At 37.9% G+C, this 21,632-nt stretch overlaps 1 protein-coding gene across 3 annotated transcripts in view; it reads right to left on the reverse strand.

Moving 5' to 3' along the window:
- Positions 1–1,606: 1,606 nt before the first annotated feature.
- PBX1 (PBX homeobox 1) overlaps positions 1,607–21,632 on the reverse strand; it is a 508,422-nt gene continuing 488,396 nt past the window's right edge. For 2 of the 3 annotated variants that reach the window (XM_089516062.1, XM_089516061.1), the window contains exon 9: positions 1,607–8,347. In XM_089516062.1, coding sequence (XP_089372188.1) covers positions 8,255–8,347 — 93 coding nt within the window. In that variant the 3' untranslated portion in view covers positions 1,607–8,254. The remainder of the gene's footprint in view (positions 8,348–21,632) is intronic. The other variant, XM_089516063.1, reaches the window with a different exon arrangement.

Here is a 21,632-nt window from a genome sequence, read left to right on the forward strand (position 1 = left end):
ACTGTGTCGAGTTCTGGGGACCACAATTCAAAAAGGATGCTGAGAAACTGGAACATGTCCAAAGGAAGGCGACTAAAATGGTGAAGGATCTTGAAACCATGCCCTATGAGGAACACCTCGGAAATTTAATTCATTTTCCTATAATTTAGTATAGTAATTTCCTTAGAAATTTCCACTACTCATTCCTTTATACCTTTAATTTATGCTCCAAGAAACTGGTATCACTCAATAATTTGTGTTTGCAGCCGAACCCAAAGGATGCTCAACAATGGCTCCTTTTTGATCCTGGAGAGAAGTGACCAGTGGGGTCCCACAGGGTTCTGTCCTGGGTCCAGTGCTATTCAACATCTTTATCAATGACGTGGAGGACAGAATTGGGGGCATACTTATCAAATTTGCAAATGACACCAAATTAGGAGGAGTAGCTAATACCCTAGAGGACAGGATCAAAATTCAAAGTGACCTGAATAGACTAGAAAGCTGGGCCAAAACTAACAAAATGAAATTCAACAGAGAAATATAAGGTACTGCACTTAGGACGGAAAAATGAAATGCACAGATATAGGATGGGGGACACCTGGCTTAATGAGACTACGTGTGAAAGAGATCTAGGAGTCCAGGTAGACCACAAGTTGAACATGAGTCAACAGTGTGATGGGTCAGCTAAAAAGGCCAATGCAATTTTCAGCTGCATTAATAAAAGTAGAGTGTCTAGATCAAGGGAAGTAATAGTGCCACTGGATTCTGCTTTTGTCAGACCCCACCTGGGCACCACAATTAAAAAAGAATGTTGAGAAACTGGAGTGTGCTGCTCCAGAGAAATGGATGCAAGCTACGGGAAAAGAGATTCTACTTCAATATTAGGAGGAACATCCTGACAGTATGGGCTGTGGCAGTGACAGTGGAACACATTCCTTTGGAGTATACTGGAGTCTCCTTCTTTGGAGGTCTTTAAACAGAGGCTGCATGGCCATCTGTCGGGGATGCTTTGTTTGTGATTTCCTGCATGGCAGGGGGGTTGGACTGGATGGCCCTTGTAGTCTCTTCCAATGCTACAATTGTATGATTCTTGGATTGTAACTGTAAGCAACCCTTCAAGTGTATTTTAAAAATGGATTTTAGGTTCTCCTTAGAATTGAAAACATTCTGGGCGTGCCTTTAAATATTAACAATGCTCATATATGTATGTCTCAGTGGAGCTTATTCTCAGGTGTGTGTATAGAATTGGAGCTTAAACTGACCTGCTTCCTTGTAGAAGGACAAAATCTCCATGTCATAACAGTAAGGCTACCTGGATCCAGTGACAATTGTGAATTTTCTAAATAATATTTGGTGAGACATGGCTGTTTGCAGAAATATATCCAGGTTCACTTCTTCAATGTGGTGAAGTATGAGTCCTCCAACCATATTTGGAGTACTGTGGTTTCTACAGCATAATTAAATTAAGAACTCATTTTCAGAGTGAAATGCAGGACCACGGGTAATCTTGCTTGCTGTTAGCTACGTAGTTATCAACTTGTGTTAAGAATTTGAAGAGGGTGAATCATACAAGGATCATACTGGGCTGGACTGAAATTTCTTCCCATTAAGATAGACTCACAGAACGTGCAGTAATACTGTCTTTTATTAAATCTGCAAATTCTGTATAAAAAAACCACATTTTTGCAACAAAAGAAACTATTTATTTGGAATATGCATTAGTAGTACAAATCAGGAGACTGTAAAACCTACACCTTTTTAGTATTATTACTGAACAAAAAAGTTTTCGTGGGAATCACAAAAACCACTCTTTAAGAGAGCAAAAAAGAATTATGTAAGTAAAAAGAAGAAACCTCCTAGGGCTTATCTACTGAAAACAAAAGAAGAGAAAGCAATATATAACAAAGCAGGTTGTTTGTACAAGAAGCAAAAACTTGCAACTAAAAACAAACAATGCAGTTTGAATACGTTTCCAATAATAACAATACTAATAATATTTTAAAGCAGCTTTACACAAAGTTGCATGGGAAAAACAAGGAGGTGCTGGAAAGAGTGATGTGAAAACTTCACAATAATTGCAAATAAAGAGGGAATATTTTTACAGTACCAATTTTGAGGTGCTGGATTGTGCATCAGCAGCCCATCTTCCCTAAATTAGCCTAATGCTGAAAATCCCTGTATGAGCAGTGGTATTCCCCAATGCCAAAGAAAGTCATATTTGATTCTGTCTAAACCACCCTGATCACAGTCCCCAAAGTTCCCCACTTTCTACATATGAGATTTAGTCTACATTGGAGATAATTTTTCTCTTTATGCTATGAGATAAATCATACAGGAATCATACTGGACTGGACTGAAATTTCTTCTGGTATTATTCACAGAATGTGCAGTAATACTGACTTTTATTAAATCTGCAAATAACTGTGTCATAGGCTAACATACAATTTTGTAGTGTATAGTTTTAAACAGGACGTAGTTAGACTCTATTTTAAAATATGACCGTCTTTTATGAGCATTTCAGTACTGAGGAAGCGATGTGGGCTGATATTTGTATTTTGATGGCACAGGGAAAATCAAATGGATCAAAGTATGAAAAATTTGGCTGCCTAGCAACTGCTGACATGCTTCCTACTGCTCCCACCTTCAAAGATAAGTATAAACAGGGTAGATATGTGGTGCTATTGGCAGCCCAGAAATTTTGACTAATGCCTAAAAATATGTGCTAAAGCTCATGTTTGCTCCAAAACCTTTGATCTAGACTGTCCTGCCTCTAGCTCCAGATAAGGTGAAGGAAAGACACACTCGTAATCTGCATTATTACTTAATATACTGCAGAACTGATTTCCTCACATCACAGCATTGACTTGCCACTGCACTCCAAAGTGTAAATAGCAGCTTTTGTCACAGTGGTCCAGACTTGCCCTTGTTCCTGAAAACTGGAAGTGCTGAGCAAAAGTTATTCTTACTATCTTGCTAGAAAACCAGTGTGGTGTAATGCTTTGAGGGAGACCAGGGTACATATCTCGACTTGGCCATGGAAACCTAATAGGTGACCTCTGGCAAATCTCACTCTCAGAGCAATCGCTTTCTGAATCAATATTGATAAGAAAACCTTATGCAATCTTAGGGCCACTATAAGCTGAAAATGACTTGAAATCATACAGTAACAAACCACACTGAAAAGAGTGGTATATTTTGTTAGGAGCTCATTTTGCAGGACAGAGGACTAGAGTCTCAAGATTGTCGCTTCTTCTATTCTCAAGAAAAGACAGTTGTTCACCAAGGGCTTCAGTGTTCCAAGGGTGCTGAGTTACATTTATTTTTGAGGACTGTTTTATCAAGCAGTCCTCAAAAAGTTTACTTCAGAATTATCTAACTACAAATAGTTTCAGAACTGACGCAGACGTGAATTTCAGGCAGAATATTTTCCTAAAGTCCCACATTTCAAATTCCATGCTTATTTCTGTAGGTCTTGTCTTCAACATTCAGTTTTCTGAAGAGTAATAATAATGGCTTGAATCCTGTTGAGGCATGATGTCTTCATAAATTGACTTTTGCTTGTGGGAATAAGAATTGTGTAGTTGTGAAAAGTCTGAATCCAGTAAAGGGCTGCTGTAACGTAACATGGCCAGCAAAGTGCCTGATGTACATTGATGTCCAGTGAACAATGGGGCTTATGCATGATGTGACCAATGTGCATTGCCTAAATCCAAATGAGCACCAGGCACTCTTACCAATGTCCTGTTACATATATTTGCAATTCAATAACTGGGTTTCTTAGCACTTCTGCCACATAGCTAGGTATACACAAAGTTATGTTGTGTAAAAGGTCATATACTATTCTGGCAAATATTTATTTTTTCAAGGGGGGAATCTGCAGAATAATTTTTGATAATGAAGCTTTTCACATCACTTTGAAAAAAGGAAAAAAAAAGATGTAACAAGTGAGCAGGGGAGGGATTTTTTAAAACCAAAACCCCCCAAATCAAATCAAAACCAACTTGAAACAAAAACTCCAATCCCTCCAAGGACCATGCCACCTGTGCAAACTGCTTTGAAATAAATTGGAGTTGCACAGGCAAGTCTCTTTTACAGATCCTGTTCATTTCAGGTGAGGCATAATCGGTCCTAAAACAAAAGCCCCCTTCAAAGAATGCGAAACAGAAAAGAAATGTAACTTCTGGCTTTCAAACCTAGTAAACATAAAGTATTAGGTGCACTTATTATGTTCACTATTTCAACCTTTTAAAAAAGTTTTACAAAATGAATTACTGTCACCTTTTTTAAAAACATTGTATAACAGGAAATTAATGTGCACAACTGTACAATTTTCTACCATTCTTGAACTAATTCACAAATGCATGGAAAAATATTGAAACAAACAAAAAAGGGTTAATGCAGGTAGTTTGGTGTTAAAACTAAGCAAATATGATGCACTTTTTGTCACAAAAAGGGCAGGATGGGAACAATTTGTCCTTTGATGCGTGCTATCAGGGTAACTTTTTAATTTTTTTTTCTTATAAACACTATTAAATTCAGGCTGCTTTTTTTGGTCCCCCCCCCCCCCTTTATCTGAATATACAAGAACATCCATTATCAAATGTTCATTATTATCAATACTACAAAGAACAAGACACAAGTCGCAAGAAACAATGAAAAATGTTAATAAAGCTGAAAGAACTTAATTTTTTAATTTTTTTAATTTTAAGTTTTTTTTTAAAAGTTTCTGCAGTTTTTAATTTTTTTTGTTTTTGGTATCGAAGTCAGGTTTTTCTGGGCAGAAAATAAAGAAGTATACGTGTATGAGAAAAGGAAGTTGCCAGGTAACAATTTTTGCTTATTATTAATAATCAATATTATAATAAAAATAGTAAATCTGGATATGCAAAGAACTATTACCAGTATATGTACCATTGAGGAGTTAGTACCATACCATGACAGAACATCAGGAAAATGTACTTTGTTACAGGCAGATAAATGCATCTCCATGTACCTTTTTCTTAAAAATTGTGGTTTGCCATGCAAACTATACAGTTAAGAAATCTGTTTGAAATGAAGATGAGTAAGGAGTAGTACTGCACAACACCATTGACCCAAATGTTTAAATGGGGCTTTGCTTGCTTTCCGTGAATTACACCTCTTGTTCACAAATTACAGTTGAAAATAAAATGGTTTATGTAAATACTGCTAAGAGAAACACCGGGTACAGAGTGCACAATTAAGGTAATTAATTGTAACAACAATAATTCCATTAAGAACCGAAACAATTGCTTTCTAAAGCATTCATGTATATCAAGCAGCTTGTAATGTAGCTGGAGCGAAATAACTTTTTATTAACAGAACATCAAACTTTATTCTTTGAGGGTACATTTCATCCAACCACCACCCAATGTGGTTAACTTTTAAACTCTTAGCTCACTACAAACTAATATCTAACTTGGTTAATATAAAAACTGCCATGTTTCTTCAAAATCCATCTAAGAAGTAACAAGGGAGTTTAAGACAGACATATTTGGGCAACTACTGAATTTAAACCACAACAAGGGTACATTACACCACTGTGAGTCATTTTTTGTGTTGTGTAAAGGTTACAGCAGCAAGAGCTATCTCTGCCAGAAGATAAAGCTACATTGCCAGTTCCCAAACAGATCAGGATCCAGCAGGACATCCTTGAAATGGCTTTTATTCCTGTGTAGCAGAGGCTATAATCACTATACTTCTGCACTGTTCTTCATACTGACATAATTATGTTGTACATTTGGAACTTAGACTTTTATTTTGAAAAATAGGGTAGTAACAACAACAACAACAACAACAATAATATATACCTCGCTCTTCAGCCAAAAGGCTATCAGAACAGCTTATCAGTGATTGCTTCCCTGCTCATGTTTCTTTTTATCCTAGCATTTTTAGGTATAACCTGAAACCTAAAAGAACCTAATTCAACTAAGACTGCAATCTCTTCCAACTCTAACCCAAGTCTAAGATTGCAAGATAGATGTTATGGCTTTAAACCAAGCTTTTCTTCACCATCTGCATTAATTAACATCCAAGATTGGTGTAGAACATTATGGAAGTTGAAAGTGTGTTCAATATATTTGACATTTTGGTTGGGCCTATAAATTTTTTGCTCTGCAGTGGATTTTGACCCTCTTATGAACCTTTGCATTTTGTAGTACACTGGACTCATTTGGCTTTAATCTTTAATTATATGCAATAATTTTTAATCTGTATAGTTCACTACAAGATAACTACCACACTGTGATTCTGTACTCATAATGATCACTTAACTAGATTGAAGCTTCACACTTGTATGGCCAGGGTGGGAAAAGCACCCTTCTCTACCCTGATTAGGATTGTGATGAATGTTTTGGTTTAAAAGGGTTAATATGTAAGTAATCTGTCTTGAATAATCTTGTCTTTGTGTAGCTAGACACCTTGAAAACCACATCCTCACTCTCCTTGATAAAGATGTTCCATCTGAAAGTAAGGATGTTGGATTACTGAATGTTGTTCTGCCTCCTATGTTTGTGGGTTGCCATTAATAACACAGAGACAGGTTTTATTCCTTCAAAGGTGTCAAAGAGTACTTGAGACATATTTCAAAACCTCCTTATGGTCAGAGAAAGGTTGGTCCAAGACACTTGAATGCCCGATGAAGAACATTCCATGGACCTCTCTCAGCCACTGTGAAAATTTCATAAGTAAACCTCTGTGAAATCAGATCTGTCACCTTTTTGTCATCTGTGGCAAATGCCTGATCTTGCTTTAAGGGTGGACTGCATTTAAAACATGCAACAGGTTATCCATCATGCAAATATGTTTTTATAGTCATTTTCAATAGTCACAGGGGTATCTTTTTAATTCCTATGGTTACAATATGTGAACCAGAATTAATTCCTCCAACTGCAATCATTTCCCTTATGCTTTTTTCCTGTCCTCACAAAAATTATTTCTTGAATGTGAAGCTCAAACTATAATTTTGTTTCTCAAAATCAAGGCAATAATCACAGTTTTAAAAAGGATATATACCCAAATTTGTAAGTTATGTGCAAAGACAAACAAGCCCAGTCAAATAATTATGTGTACTGGTAAAATAAAGTGTATGCACTGTAGCATGTCGACACTATTCAATTCTTTGAAATAGAGCTGGGCTCTGATTTTCCTCTCTCTATTGATAAAACAGATATTAGTAAATTATATATGCAATCAAATGTTGTGGATATTTTGCCATTTCTTAAGTTTCATTGTGCAGGTGCAGAACTGGATAACTTGTCCAGAATATGGTATTCTGAGCAGCTATCACTAAAAAAAATCCCCAACCCTTATGAAAATATGTGGGCAATGCCTAGGTATCTCTCAGAAAACAAAGGGTGATATGGGTTGTGCATGACTCACCTTCTCTCTGCCTGAACGTACTTTCCTTTCTGCTGATATCACTTGGTTTTGTACAAAAAATTCCCCAAACCTTTAAAATATGTATACTGGAACCAGAATAAATTGTGCAAAGGTAGCTTAGTATCCAAACTTACCACATTTGCATTATTTTATTCTAAGCGCCAAATGTCCATTTTCTTTGTATAACATAATTCTCCACAGCGCTATTTACAGTCTTATGTGGGAGTGTGGAACAGCAGCGATGAGAAATGGCAGGCAATATGGCTGGGATATGATACAAGGCACAACAGGATGATTAGGAGTAGATTTATTAGCATTTTTTTGATCTTTTTAGTAGCAGTGGTGTGTTGCAGGCATACCTTGCAGAGGTAGGACTGCATTTATCCAACCTGTAACGGTATTTCTGGAATTCAACTCACCAGAGAAAAGAAAATTGTTCTTACATGGAGAAAAAATAGTGCCCAAAGGGGAATAAGGGCTTAGCTGGTTTCTGCAAAGAGGTAGTGAGAACACCAGAGAAACAAGGAGGTGTGAGCCTGATAGACTGCAGAGTATTAAAGAGAAAAAAAAGATGAAAATATAGAAATATTTTTCATCAGACTGAAAAGTATTCTGCTGTGGGAAATAAGCAGTGGTGATGGTGAAAGGAAAGGTGGCTTCTACCCAGAAAATAAAGGGAAGAGAGTATAAAGAAATGTCCAGAGGGGCTGAAAAAGCATTCCAAAAAGGAGAAGAGAAATAGACTCCTGTTGTGTTTGCCTGTCAGTTCTGGATCCAGCCTGACAGTTTCAACAAGAGAGAAAACCCCTCCCCTTTCAGGCTCCATGTCTGCCTGGTGCAGAGTGGGAACTGCCAGGGATGCTTAGTTGCTGGAAGATCAGTTGGAGGTATCAGAGTGAACACTGCCAGGGCCTTCTGTAGGGGACGTCACTGACGAAGGAGTTGTAGCATCTTGCCAGCCTCCATTAGCCTAGAAGAGACAAAGCGAAAATTATCAGTCACATTTGCAGTGAATGGGTTTAGGCACCAACGGTTTCCTAGCACAGGCTTTCCTCATCCACTTACTAACAGCCATGATACCTAACATAGTCACATGAGTCTGAAGAAGATAATTAAATAGATTAAGATTAAGCAGATTAGCAGATTAACTTCATCAGATTCAAGTGAGAATATCTACTTTTAAAAAGAACATAAGCTTTTTGTTAATGCAGCCTACTTCCTCAGATACAAGTAGTGGAACTGGAAAGTAATATGAGACCATTAACAGAATAGTGATTCTCTACAATGCTCATTTATTTTGAAAGGGACAATGTGCAGTAAAAATTGCTTGTGACAGTATGGGATATGTAAGAATTGAACTGTGTGGGTTACACTACAACCTAACAAGCTTATTATTGCTTCAGTAAAATTGCTCTCAGTGGTGCTTCTTGACTCAGATTTTATGTAACCGTCACCTGAAAGGCTAATTCACAGATTCTTTACCTGCTACAGGTAAATCACTCTTTAAAAAAAAAACCCTCATGGCAATACTCTTCTCAAATGACCAGCATAAAATGGGAATGAAACTCCATGCAGACAATAAAAAAGATTTAATCTGAACACGTGAGGAGAGTATGGATTATGGAGTATGGGGAAAAATGACAGGAACATAGCAGGATGCTCCTGTCATTATTGTGTAATTGCGGAAAGATTTTCAGATGATGTCAAGTGACATCATGATAATCATGTCATTATCCTATGAATAAAGAAGAACTAGCACCACTTTTTATTCACAGGATTTTCCCATGAATGAAAAGCAGTGCTAGAATTCCTCTTTATTTGCGGGATAATGCTGCTATGCTCATATCACTTTTCCCCATGTGAAAATCTCCTATGTGTGTTCTCCATGCAGATCTCCATGTGTGGAGAGTGAGAGTTTGAAGAGGAAAAACTCTTCTATGCATAGAACCTCTCCATGCATAGAACTATGTCAGGGTTCCCAATCATATCGAAGGATTCTATGCACAATAGCCACTGCTCATATTATTTTTTAAAAACACTTGAACTGACTTCTAGTAGCTCTCAGATATTAGCTTTAGCAATGCTCAAGATGCTAAGGATTCAAAACATATCTTTATGTGTTATGAAATTTTCTGTCAGAATTGAGATCCATGGCTTATACATTACACCGAGTTCAACAACCGTTTCAATGAAGACGATCTAGACCAAAAGCATCCCCAATATATTGCTGCCTGTAGTGATGTCACCAACTATAGGTGTGCATGAGCCCTTTCTATTCCTCTGTCCCCAGGCTTTCTGGGAGGAGGGACGAACTGGGAGTCACCCCTCTTCTTGGTGTCACTCAGTGTGGACTGCACCCCTTGCACCACCCTATAATTCCACTGGTAGTTTGGCTTCTGCTGGAAGACCTAAAGAAACAAGGAACCTCTCCAGATATTGAGACCCATTTTCAATCTGATCTGATCCAGGAATTTCTCCTTATGTAGAGTAAAAAAAAGAACCATTATTAACGGTTGCTGTTTTAATTACATTCATTTATATCCCATCCTTTCCCCAATAATTAGACTCAAGATAGCTTACATGTTATTATAATGAATACATCTTAAAAGCCATTAAAAACATCAGTAATGGAAATTCACTGGATGACCTTGGCTGAGCCACATATATTGCCTTGAGGGGTCACCATAAGTTGAAACAACTTGAATAATCAACAACCACAACAACAACAACAACAAACAACCGAAACACACTGCTAAAAGCCTATCATAGTCAATTCCAAAAAGCCTGATGAGTAAGGAAGTTTTTACTTGCTGTCAGAAGGGGAGCAAGGAGGAAGGCATTCTAGCCTCCTTAGAGAGTAGTTCCATAGTCTGCGAACAGTCATTTTGTCCCTTGTTTCCACCAAACAAACTTGGAGTAGAGAAAAGGGTCACTCACAATAAACATAGAGCTCAGATAGGGAGATACAGTCATTCAAATAGCTCAGATCAAAGAATCATAGTGCTTCTGTCATACCCAAATACTTTGAATTGTGTCTGGAAACTAACCAGCATCTAGAGAAACCTTTGCAATAAGAGAATTGTGTGCTCCATGTATTCAGCTCCAGGGAAAAAATCTGGTTGCAGTTCTTTGTGTGAACTGAAGCTTCTGAGCACTTGTCAAAGGCCTCTCCATGTATATTACTATAGCACATGTATTGCAATACAAATGGAGTGTACATTACACCGAGTTCAACAACCGTTTCAATGAAGACGATCTAGACCAAAAGCATCCCCAATATATTGCTGCCTGTAGTGATGTCACTAACTATAGGTGAGACATGAGCTACTGTGGCCAGATCAAACTTCTCCAGGAATGGGCACAGTTGGTGCAGGACTTTAAAATGTGCAAAACTGTTCCTGGTTGTCATTGAAATCTGGGCCTCCAGGCTCAGTGCTGAATCCAGGAGCAAAAACCAACTGTGAACCTGAATATTCAGAGGGAGTGTAACTCCACCTAACACAGGCTAAATCCTTATTCTCAGATCTTCTCCCTTCAACTAGCCAGAAGCTAGATGGCCATCTGTCAGGAGTGCTTTTATTTCTGCATGGCAGGGGATTGTACTGGCCCTTGTGGTCTCTTCCAACTCTATGGGCTCAAGTAGGATGACTTGATTTCTGATTCAGCTTGGCTGCGTGTCAGAAATCGATCCCCAAATGCCCCTTGTTCCCACTACAACAAGATTTTTCCTTACTCCAGAGTAAGCGTGGTTTTTTTTTTTGGGCACAATTCTTGTTCCCATTTGTGCAGTTTCATATGTCGATCAGAACAGCAGGAGGAGGAAGAAAGGAAGGGAGAGAGAGAGAGAAGCCACTGAAGGAGCGGGAAGAAGCGAGAGGAGGAAAGGTGCAGGAAGGCTTGCTTGTGTCTCTGGTGCTCCCTCCTTTCTGCCCCGTTCTTTCTCTCCCTTCCTTTCCCTTTTGCTACTTCTCCTTCCCTGGGAGGGGAATCCTCAGGCAGAGAGAGGTGCACTCCGGGGTGATGCGATGACCCAGCTGTCAGCCAGCAAAGCCTCCCTCCCCCGCTTCCCTCCTGGATCCCAGCCTGAGAGTTACTGCTGCTGCTGTGGCCAGAGCCATGGGGGAAGAAAGGAGGAACAGGAAGGCAGGAAGGAGGAAAGAAGGAGGAAGGAAGCGGAGAAAGGAAAGAAGGTACTCAGGAAGAGGAGTGTGTGTGTGTGTGTGTGTGTGTGTGTGTGAGTGGGTGGGTGTGCACGCTCCCCTCTGCCCAGATGCAAGTGGCTCAGGCTGCTGGGAGAAGAAAGGAGGAAGGAAGGAAGGAAAGAAGGAAGGAAGGAAGGAAGGAAAGAAAGAAGGAAGGAAGGAAGGAAGGAAGGAAGGAAGGAAGGTACCTTGGGAGGAGGAGGATGGGGAACACAGCAAGGTTTTTTTTTTAAATTAAGTGATAAACTGATAAAATGGCTTAGCAACTACTTGCTTTTCTAAGTAGTTGCAAGATCAATCTATTGATTCATCAATTAACTTTTTTTAAAAAAAGCACCCATGTGACAACCACAAATTCAAAAGGCAGCACTGTGTGTGTGTGAGTGAGTGACATCTCTGGGGAGGGATGGGACACATACACACCTCTGCCATTTGTCCCTCACTTCAGAAAGAATCGATTCTGACCTGGCGTTCCCACTGTTAGGGATCAGGTCAGAATCAATTCTTCTAAAAAAAACACCACTTTGAAGGTGTGACGGCGTTGCAGGAGGATGCAGGTTAGGGAGGCTCCTGACAGTGTCTCCGCAGCTGCGGTTCTCAGTGGAACGGGACTGCCATAAACTGTCCATACCTTTCTTTGAGATAAGAAGGTATTGAGCTAGCTCGTTCAGGACCTTAGGAGTGGGCACAGCCTTCTGGAGGAGTGATATTTCTTCTTCCTGTAGAGCTGCTCCAGTTTAGGTCGAAGAGCTATTGCCTCCCACAGCTGTAGCCGTTCGGTTTCAGCAGCGTGCATGAAGCCCACACTCAATTTCATTTTGTTTTAAACAAAGGTGTGGAGGAGATGAAGATGAGGACTATCTCCAGAATGACCAATTTTTGAGGTTCGCTGTATATTTTGGGTGTTTGGCAAAGCGGATTTGGATGCTGAGGACAAGAGAGAGAAGTAGGTCTACTTATGCCGGTAAAAGCAGTGTAAAAGCAGCGCAAAGTTAGGGCGTTGGAAGGGAGACGCTGAGTAATTGGAGCAGTAAAAGCCGCGGAGCAGCTGTAAAGAGAAGCAAGCAGCAAGGGAGGCATAGAAGACTCAGCAAAGGAGGGAGAAGCTAATAACCCTCATAAAGCTTTTTATTGGGGCTATAAAGTAGAGAGCTGGGAGAAGGGATATTGGCATAATATTGGCATAATTGTAGACTTGACTTTACGGAGCTAGGAAAAGAAATGACTTTAAAGAAAAAGGAAAATATTAAATATTAAAGTGCTACAGTACTAAAAGAAGACGTGAAAACTTTGGACCTGTTGAGAGGCTTTGTGACAAGCTTTAAATTTACTGAGACATTTGAGTTATTGGGATCAAGCTGGTGGTTTCGGAATTTTTTTCCCTTGTCTTCTTTTTGTGTGATACTATATTTCTTGGGCTTCGAAAGGACTAGGAGTTGAAGAAAATAAAGAGGCTCTATATCAGTGTGGGGATTCTAGACTTGTTCAAAGACTGTGTCATAAACTTTTATATGTCTTAACAAGTTAGAGCTCTTTGGACTGAACTGAAACAGGAACCCTGAAAGAAGACTGAAAATTTGGGATCTGCTATGAGAATTTTTGACTTTTTGATCCTGACACATTTGAGCTGTTTGGTTAAACTGTCAATTTTGAATCCTTTGTGTCATTATACTTACTTGGTCATAACAGGTGCAAGAAGAGGAATGTGATTAAGAGCCTAAGAGAAAAAAGAGGCTTTGTATAAGGAAGATAGAAGACTTTAAACCTTCGCGTTGGACTTTTTCTAAGTGTTTAAGAGTGAGTAATCTAAGAATAAGGACTTAAGAAAGAGGGGAAAAAATAAATTGTGTATGGAAACTAGAAGTTCAGTGCGCAGAAAAGAAAGTGTAAGAGCCTTATATTTGTGATTTCATTTGACTTCTTTATTATATGACTGTAATTTGGGGTTAACTTTGTGGGTTTCATTGGAGATCTTAGGCACTAATTTAGAGGGTGGGGGTAATATTCATGTAAATACTTATTGTTACAGATATAATAGCTTTAACTATGTGAGTCAGTGTTAATTTTAGAAGTAATCTTGTCATATCTTCTCATTTCATGCATTTTGGCATCACTGTTTAAGGGGTGATATCTTTGAATATTCTTATGGTAGTAATGGGAATAGACGCTCTCTATTGAATTAGTAGTACTTAGATTAAATAATAGGTTTGGCAGTAAATAGTTTTTGATATAGTAATTCTTTAGAGGGAAAGAGAAGGGAAGGGGGTAGAAGGGGGGAGTAAGGGGGGAAAGAGAAAAAGAAGTAAGAAAGGAGAGGGTAGGAAGAAGAGGGGGGAAAGGGGAGAATATATATATATATATATATATATATATATATATATATATATATAATCTTCTCTCTACCTTTCTTTTTTATATATAATCTTATTTTTTATAAAGAGAACAAAATAGTAATATGCCTCTGCCTAAAAAGGTATTAACTCAAAGCCAACTGCAGCTTACGTCTCAAAGGCGCAGCTCGACGGAGGATAGTATTAAAGTTACAGATCCTAATATTTTGTTATTAGATGAAATTAGGAAAATAAGACAGGAAATGAAGGAATTAAGGTCTGAATTGAAAGAGGATATTAAGGAAGCCAGTCAGGAAACCAGAGAAGAAATTAAAGAGACAAGATCTGAAATTAAGGAAACAAGAACTGAGATTAGAAAGGATATAAAGAAGGAATTAGCTATTTTAGGGAAAAGAATAGATAAAATCTCTACAGATGTATCTAAAACACAAAAGGACCTAGATACATATAAAGAAAAGACTTTAGTGTTGGAGAAATCGAATTTAGATTTAATACAAAAACAGGAACAACAATATTGGAAGGATTTAAATCAGGAATTGAAGCACAGGAAAGATGCGTAAAAATTAGAGAGGTGAGAGAGAAACCAGGAGAAAATTAGTTTGAATGCTTAGTTCCATCATTAGCAGATTTTATAGGCTTCTCATTGGATAGGACAGAACTGGAGATAGAATTTTTAGGATTCAATCTTCTTATGCTAAGGACAAAAATGTTCCGAGAGACATTGCAGTTTGTTGTGTGAGATCAAGGGTTAGAGACCTTATCATACAGAATAGTTATAGTAATAAATTGGTAATAGAGGACAATGAAGCAAAGATCTTTAAGGATATTCCTCCATCGATAATGCTAGCGAGACAAAAGTATAAAACCTTGCTTAATATCCTGAAGAATGTAGGAATTGATTTTAGGTGGGAAAGACTGGAAAGTCTCTCTTTTGTATATCGCCAGAAAAGACACAAAATAGATAATATTGAAAAAGCAGGGAGATGGAAGATAGGTTAAGAAAAGACTTTAAAGGAAATAAGGATGATCTGGACGCCAATAGCTGTCTAATAAGAGAATGGAGACCAAGTAGCTCGCAAGATAGGAAAACCAAGGAGCAGGAAAACAAAGCTGGATCCAATCAAGAGAAGAACAAGGAGGAAGATAACGAAGAGGGAAGTCAACAAACTCTAAATGAAGTTGCTTGGAACCTTTTAATTTTGTTTAAGTGTATTTGCTTGGGTTCCTAGCAACACTTTTTATGTATATTTTTTGTTCTTTTTCTTTTTTCTTCATTTCTTTTTTGGATTGTTGAGAATAAATAATAAAGAATAAGGGGCAGAAGGGGTGGCTCAAAACATACATCAAATAATTGCTCTGACTTTACGACATCCGGTTAATTTATCCAAAAATGACTGTAAAAATTGTCTCCTGGAACGTTAAAGGGATCAATTCAAAATTTAAGAGAAGCTTAATATTTCATCAATTAGAAAAACTTAAAAGTGTCATAGTTTGTATTCAGGAGATTAAAATAAAAAATAAGGAGGAACGACTGCTGAGAAATCCTAAGTTAGGAAATTGTTTTTGTTCATTATTGGATAATAAGAAAAAAGGAATCGTGATTTATGTTAACAGAAAGTATGAATCAAAAGAGATTTTGAAAGACAATAAAGGATTATACGTGGTGGTGGAAGTTAAGTTAAAAGGAATAATGCTTTTGGCTGTGGGAATTTATGCCCCTAATGATAATAAAGAGCAATTCTTTTCTCAATTGCATAAAGACTTGAAGGAAACTAACTACGATAATGTCTTATTGTTTGGAGACTTTAATGCGGTTATCTGCCCAGTAAATGATAGAAAATCTAATAGGAATAACTTGATAAAGAAAAATCAAGGTAGATTACCAAAATCCTTTTTTCACCTTATGGAAGACTATGAAATGGAAGATGTCTGCAGGTATAAATACAAATCAAGCAAGGATTATACTTTTTACTCAGAAGTCCATAACTCGTGGTCAAGGATTGATCTTTTTTTAGTGACTAGAAAATTACTTCCTACTATTCAGTCGATGGATATTGTTCCGACTACACTATATGACCATGAATTTAATTGCCATGAATTTGTTTGAGAAAAAAATAGACTATTTTTGGAGATTATCTCCTGATTTGTTAAATGATGAAAGCACGATCGAAAAAATTAAGCAAACGTTGCAATGGTACTTTAAAGAAAATAGAACGGAGGGTATGAAAAATAAAATATTGTGGGATGCCAGTAAAGCGGTTATTCGGGGTACTTTGATTAAACTTAACTCAGAAAGAAGGAAGGAAAAGTCAATAAAGCTTTTGGAATTAAAAAAAGACTTATCAAAGACTGAGAAGGAATGGAAAGTCAGTGGTGATAAAAGATTGAAGATTAAAGTTGAGGTTCTTAAACAAGAATTGAAAGCTTTGGAAATTGAGGAAGTAAAGAAAAAAATATTATTTGTAAAGCAAAAATACTTCGAGAATGGAGATAAAGCTGGGAAACTACTTGCATATAGGTTAAGGAAAAAGAGAGATAATAGAATAATAACGGAAGTTAGACATGAGGATAATATTGTGATGTACCAAGAGGATATCAAGAAACTTCTTAAAACATATTTTGAGGGGATTTATAGCTGCATAGAAATTAATCAAAATAATAGAGAAAGTATTTGTAACTTTATTAAGGATCAAAAGGTATTGGTGTTGAAGGAATCGGAGAGAATGTACTTAAGCTCAGATATTACTTTAGAAGAGATATCTATGGTAGTAAAGAATATGAAATCTGACAAAGCACCAGGTTCTGATGATCAATGATTTATTATAAGAAAATGGAGGAGATATTGTCCTCTTACTTAAGAGGTACAATGAATGATGTCCAAATGTATGGCATACTAGAAACCTGGAAAGAGGCATTGATTACTTTAATTCCTAAAAGTGAGACCAACAAAACTGATATAGGTAATCTGAGGCCAATCTCGTTGACTAATTCTGATTATAAAATATACACTAAGGTATTGGCAGAAAGGCTAAAAAGAGTTTTAGCTTTATATATTCATGAGGATCAATGCGGATTCCTTCCGGAATGTCAAATCAGAGATAATGTGAGAATTGTTATAAATACCATGGATTATTTTGAGCATCATAATGAAAAAAAAATAACGTTGTTAATTGATGAAGAGAAAGCATTCAATAGGTTAAGTTGGCCGTTTTTGAGTTATTGTGTATTTTGAATATGGGACCAAAAATTTATAACTGGATTTCTGCAATATACCAAGAACAGAGAGCACAACTCATTGTGAATAATGAAAGAACAGGATACTTTAATATTGAGTGTGGTACTAGACAGGGATGCCCGCTGTCACCAATTCTTTTTGTTCTTGCTTTTGAAGTTTTGCTTAACAAAATTAGAGAATCCATTGCTTAAAGGAATTAAAATAAAAAATCATACTTATAAGGCAAGAGCGTTTGCGGATGATATGATTTGCTTTATGGAAGACTCTCTACAAGAAATTGGATATTTAAATAATATTTTAGAAGAATTTGCACATTATTCAGGACTAAAAATAAACCAAACTAAGACTACATTCATAACTAAAAATTTATCAGCTGAGGAGGATAATGAATTATGTAAGATCTCAGGATATAAGTAAAAAAGCGAAGTATTTGGATATCTATTTAACAAGCAGAAATATAGACATCTTTTCAAACAACTATGGAAAATTATGGAAGGATATAAAAAGAGATTTAATTTCATGGACTAAACTTCAATTATCTTTTTTGGGGAGGATAGTGTCCATTAAAATGAATGTACTTCTGAGATTTTTGTATTTGTTTTTTAATCTTCCGATCATTTCAGCTGAGAAATATTTTACAGTTTGGCAAAAAGAACTCTCCAAATTCTTATGGGAAGGCAAATGTGCAAGAGTTAAGTGGAAGGTTCTAACAGATGATCTGGAAAGGGGGGATGTGCTCTCCCGAATCTAAAATTATATTATTTTGCAGCATGTTCATGCTGGTTAGAAAACTGGGTTAATTTAACAGATGACAAATTGCTGAACTTAGAAAGCTGTGACTTAAGATATGGTTTACATGGTTATTTATGGTATGTCAAAGATAAAGAGCATAAGGAAGTCAAACATCATTTTTTAAAGAAAAATCTTTAATTTGGGTTTGGAATAGGATCAAAACGATATATTATGGAAAAACTCCTTGGGTTTCTCCACAAGAAAAAGGATAAGATATAGGGATTTGCTAGATTGGGCTGATGCTGATAAGGTTGTTGTAAAAACTAGAGACCAACTAATTGCATCAGGTTTTATGATTGATTGGTATCTATATCTCCAGTTGAATGCAAGATTTAAAACGGACTTAAATAAAACGGGTATCACCAATGTGGAGAATGATTTAGATTCTATACTTGAAGATAAAAAAGGGAAACATTTATCTAAATATTATAAATCACTAAAGGAAAGGAATCTAGAGGATGAGACCATCAAACATTCAATGATAAGGTGGCGCAAGATATGGGGAGCCCTATTCAATTGGAAGACTGGGAAAAATCATGGAGAATAACTAAAAAATTTACTGCTTGTCAAAATCTTAAAGAGAACTATATTAAGATGTTGTATAGGTGGTATATGACTCCCACTAAAATTAATAAAATCTATAATACGGGATCTACCAAGTGTTGGAAGAAGGGAAAATTTGATCATCATTTAATCTCCTTTGCTCTTACTTATACTCCACCTCCTCATCACACTGTTCAACGCTATTTTTGTGATCTTCAATCTGTTAACTCTAATCATCTTGGTCAGACCCTGGATTCATCTCTCTCTTCCCTAAAACTTGGGGATTCTGCTGATTCAACAATGTCTTTATTTAACTCCACTCTTTCCTTGACTCTTGACAGCTTTTCCCCTGTCTCTGTACGCACTTCTTCCTCTATGACTAGGCCTCAGCCCTGGCTTACCCCCATCATTAAGTTTTCCTGGTCCTGCTCTAGAGCGGCCAAACATCTTTGGAAAAAGTCCAAACAGTGGGCTGATTTTATTCATTACAAATTTGTTCTTTCTTCCTTCTCACGCGCCCTGTCTATGGCAAAACAGAATTATTACAAATCATTGATCTCCACCAATGAGAGGCGCCCACATAGTTTGTTCTCCACATTCAACACTTTGCTTAAACCTCCCTCTCCTACTGTCTCTTCATCATTCTCTCCTAATGACTTCGCTAATTATTTCGTCTAAAAGATTACCACTATTCGCTCTGAGATAGTCCCTCCTGATTCTTCTTCTGGTCATAATCTTCTATCGCCCTCGCCTAAAAATTTTTCTGTATTTCCTCCTGCTTCTTTGGATGAACTCACTACACTTCTGAACTCTTCCAAACCTGCAACTTGTTCTCCTACTCGTCTTCTAATTTCTATAGCTCCCTCTTTTCTGTACTCACTTCTCCATATCTTCAAGCTCTCTCTTTCTACAGGCTCCTTCCCCTCGGACTTCAAACATGCTCTCATTTCCCCAATTCTGAAAAAAAACCTCTCTTGACCCCTCCTCTTTGTCTAGCTATCGTCCGATTTCTCTTCTTCCTTTTCTGTCTAAGGTTTTGGAACGGGTTGTTTATTCTCGCTGTCTTGAGTTTCTTGAAGCCAACTCCATTCTCGATCCCTTCCAGTCTGGTTTCCGCCCATGGCATTCCACAGAGACAGCTCTCACTAAGATCTCAAATGACCTTTTACGGGCCAAGGCTAATGGCCTTTACTCTGTTCTCATCTTTCTTGATTTGTCTGCAGCCTTTGACACCATTGATCACTGTCCTCTAGTGGATATACTTTCTGACCTTGGGTTCTCAGACTCTGTTCTCAACTGGTTTAGATCTTATTTGTCAGGCAGATCTTTGGCAGTGGTCATAGGCGCTCAGACTTCGTCCTCTGTTCCCTTATCTGTTGGAGTTTCCCAGGGCTCTGTTCTGGGTCCCCTTCTGTTTTCTCTCTACGCACTGTCCTTAGGTAAACTCATTAGCTCTTTTGGTTTTTCCTACCATCTTTACTCCAATGACACCCAGTTGTATCTTTCCACCCCTGACCTTTCTTTAAAGCTTGAACAGCAAGTTTCGTCTTGTCTCACAGCTGTCTCGCAGTGGATGTGCCATCGGCGTTTGAAGCTCAACATGTCCAAGACGGAGCTTCTTGTCTTTCCTCCTAAGTCCACCCTTCAACACTCCTTTCCTGTCTCTGTGGACAACATTTCTATTCAACCAGTCCAGCAAGCCCACAGTCTTGGTTTTATCTTTGATTATTCTCTGTTGTGTATCCCTCAGATCCAGACCATAGCCAAGGCTTGTAGATTCTTTTTATACAATATTGCCAAAATCCGACCATATCTCTCCACCTCTACTGCCAAGATTCTGATCCATGCCCTAGTGGTATCACGACTTGATTACTGTAACATCCTCCTGGCTGGGCTTCCTCTTTCTCACCTCTGTCCTTTAATTTCTGTCCAGCATTCAGCTGCACGCATTATCACATCTGCCCACCGCTCTGACCATATCTCTCCTTTGTTGGCATCCCTTCACTGGCTCCCCCTCCCTTTCCGTATTCAGTATAAGCTCATGCTGTCGACGTTTAAAGCCCTCCATGGGCTGGCCCCTCCTTATTTATCAGAGCTTCTTTCTCCTCACCTTCCCGCTTGGGCCCTCCGTTCTGGTAGTCAAGGTCGGCTGTCCCAGCCCAGGATTTCCTCTGCCCCATCTAGGATTCGCCCCTTTTCACTTGCTGCCCCTCACTCCTGGAACCTTCTTCCCCCGTGAGCAAGGGCCATCACTTCATTAACCAGCTTCAAAATGGAGTTGAAGACCATCCTGTTCAGAGAAACGTTCCCAGGCATTGCGTGATTATCATTTGCTATTTGATGTTCTTTTGTTGCCTGTTTTATTGAACCATTTCCTGTATTGCTATGTATTTTATATGTATTATCCTATTATTTCTTAGACTGTACGGCATAAGCAGGCTTACTCTTATATATTTATTGTTTTATGTACAGCGCTGTGCAAATGTAGAGCGCTATATTAATCATCATCATCATCATCATCATCTCCATTTGAAGATTTGGAGAATGCCTGTCTCCATTCATGTGGCACGTCACATATTTGCCAGGATTTTCTCCGAGTTTGTTAGGTATAGCTCCCAATCCAACATCCCCTTGCCATAGCATAAATATCCACATGCAGACCTATGCTATACTGAGCCATATAATCCCCACCACCACCACTGCCTGTCCCCAGCCCATGACTTACTACCTCACACAGCTATTCTGTGCTTTGCAGCAAGCTAACAGGATTGGAGAAGCATTTTGGGCCCATATAACCATGTTTTCCTTTATCACTTCCTCTTCTGTAAATATCTTCAAAATACATTTGTATACCCTAGATAATAAAGCTCCTTTATTTGACATTATCTCCCTCTCTAATTCTGTTTCGCTCTTTCCAATACCTTCAACCTTAGTATCCATTAGATATCCTTCCCTTATCTTTCTATAAAAAAACCCAAGCGCAGTCAAGACCTTCCTCTCGAAGCTCTGCCAACGTTTTGATTTTAAACTCATTATCATTTTCTAAAAGTAAGTCTTTATATTTAATCCATTCTCCAGGCTTCTGGTAACTAAAAGAAAATAATGCCTCATGAGAGGAAGTCCATAGGGGAA

Source organism: Sceloporus occidentalis, unplaced genomic scaffold (genome assembly GCF_023333645.1).
Source record: "Sceloporus occidentalis isolate IW3139 unplaced genomic scaffold, rSceOcc1.0.p SCAF_3, whole genome shotgun sequence".
NCBI classification, from domain to species: Eukaryota; Metazoa; Chordata; class Lepidosauria; order Squamata; family Phrynosomatidae; genus Sceloporus; species Sceloporus occidentalis.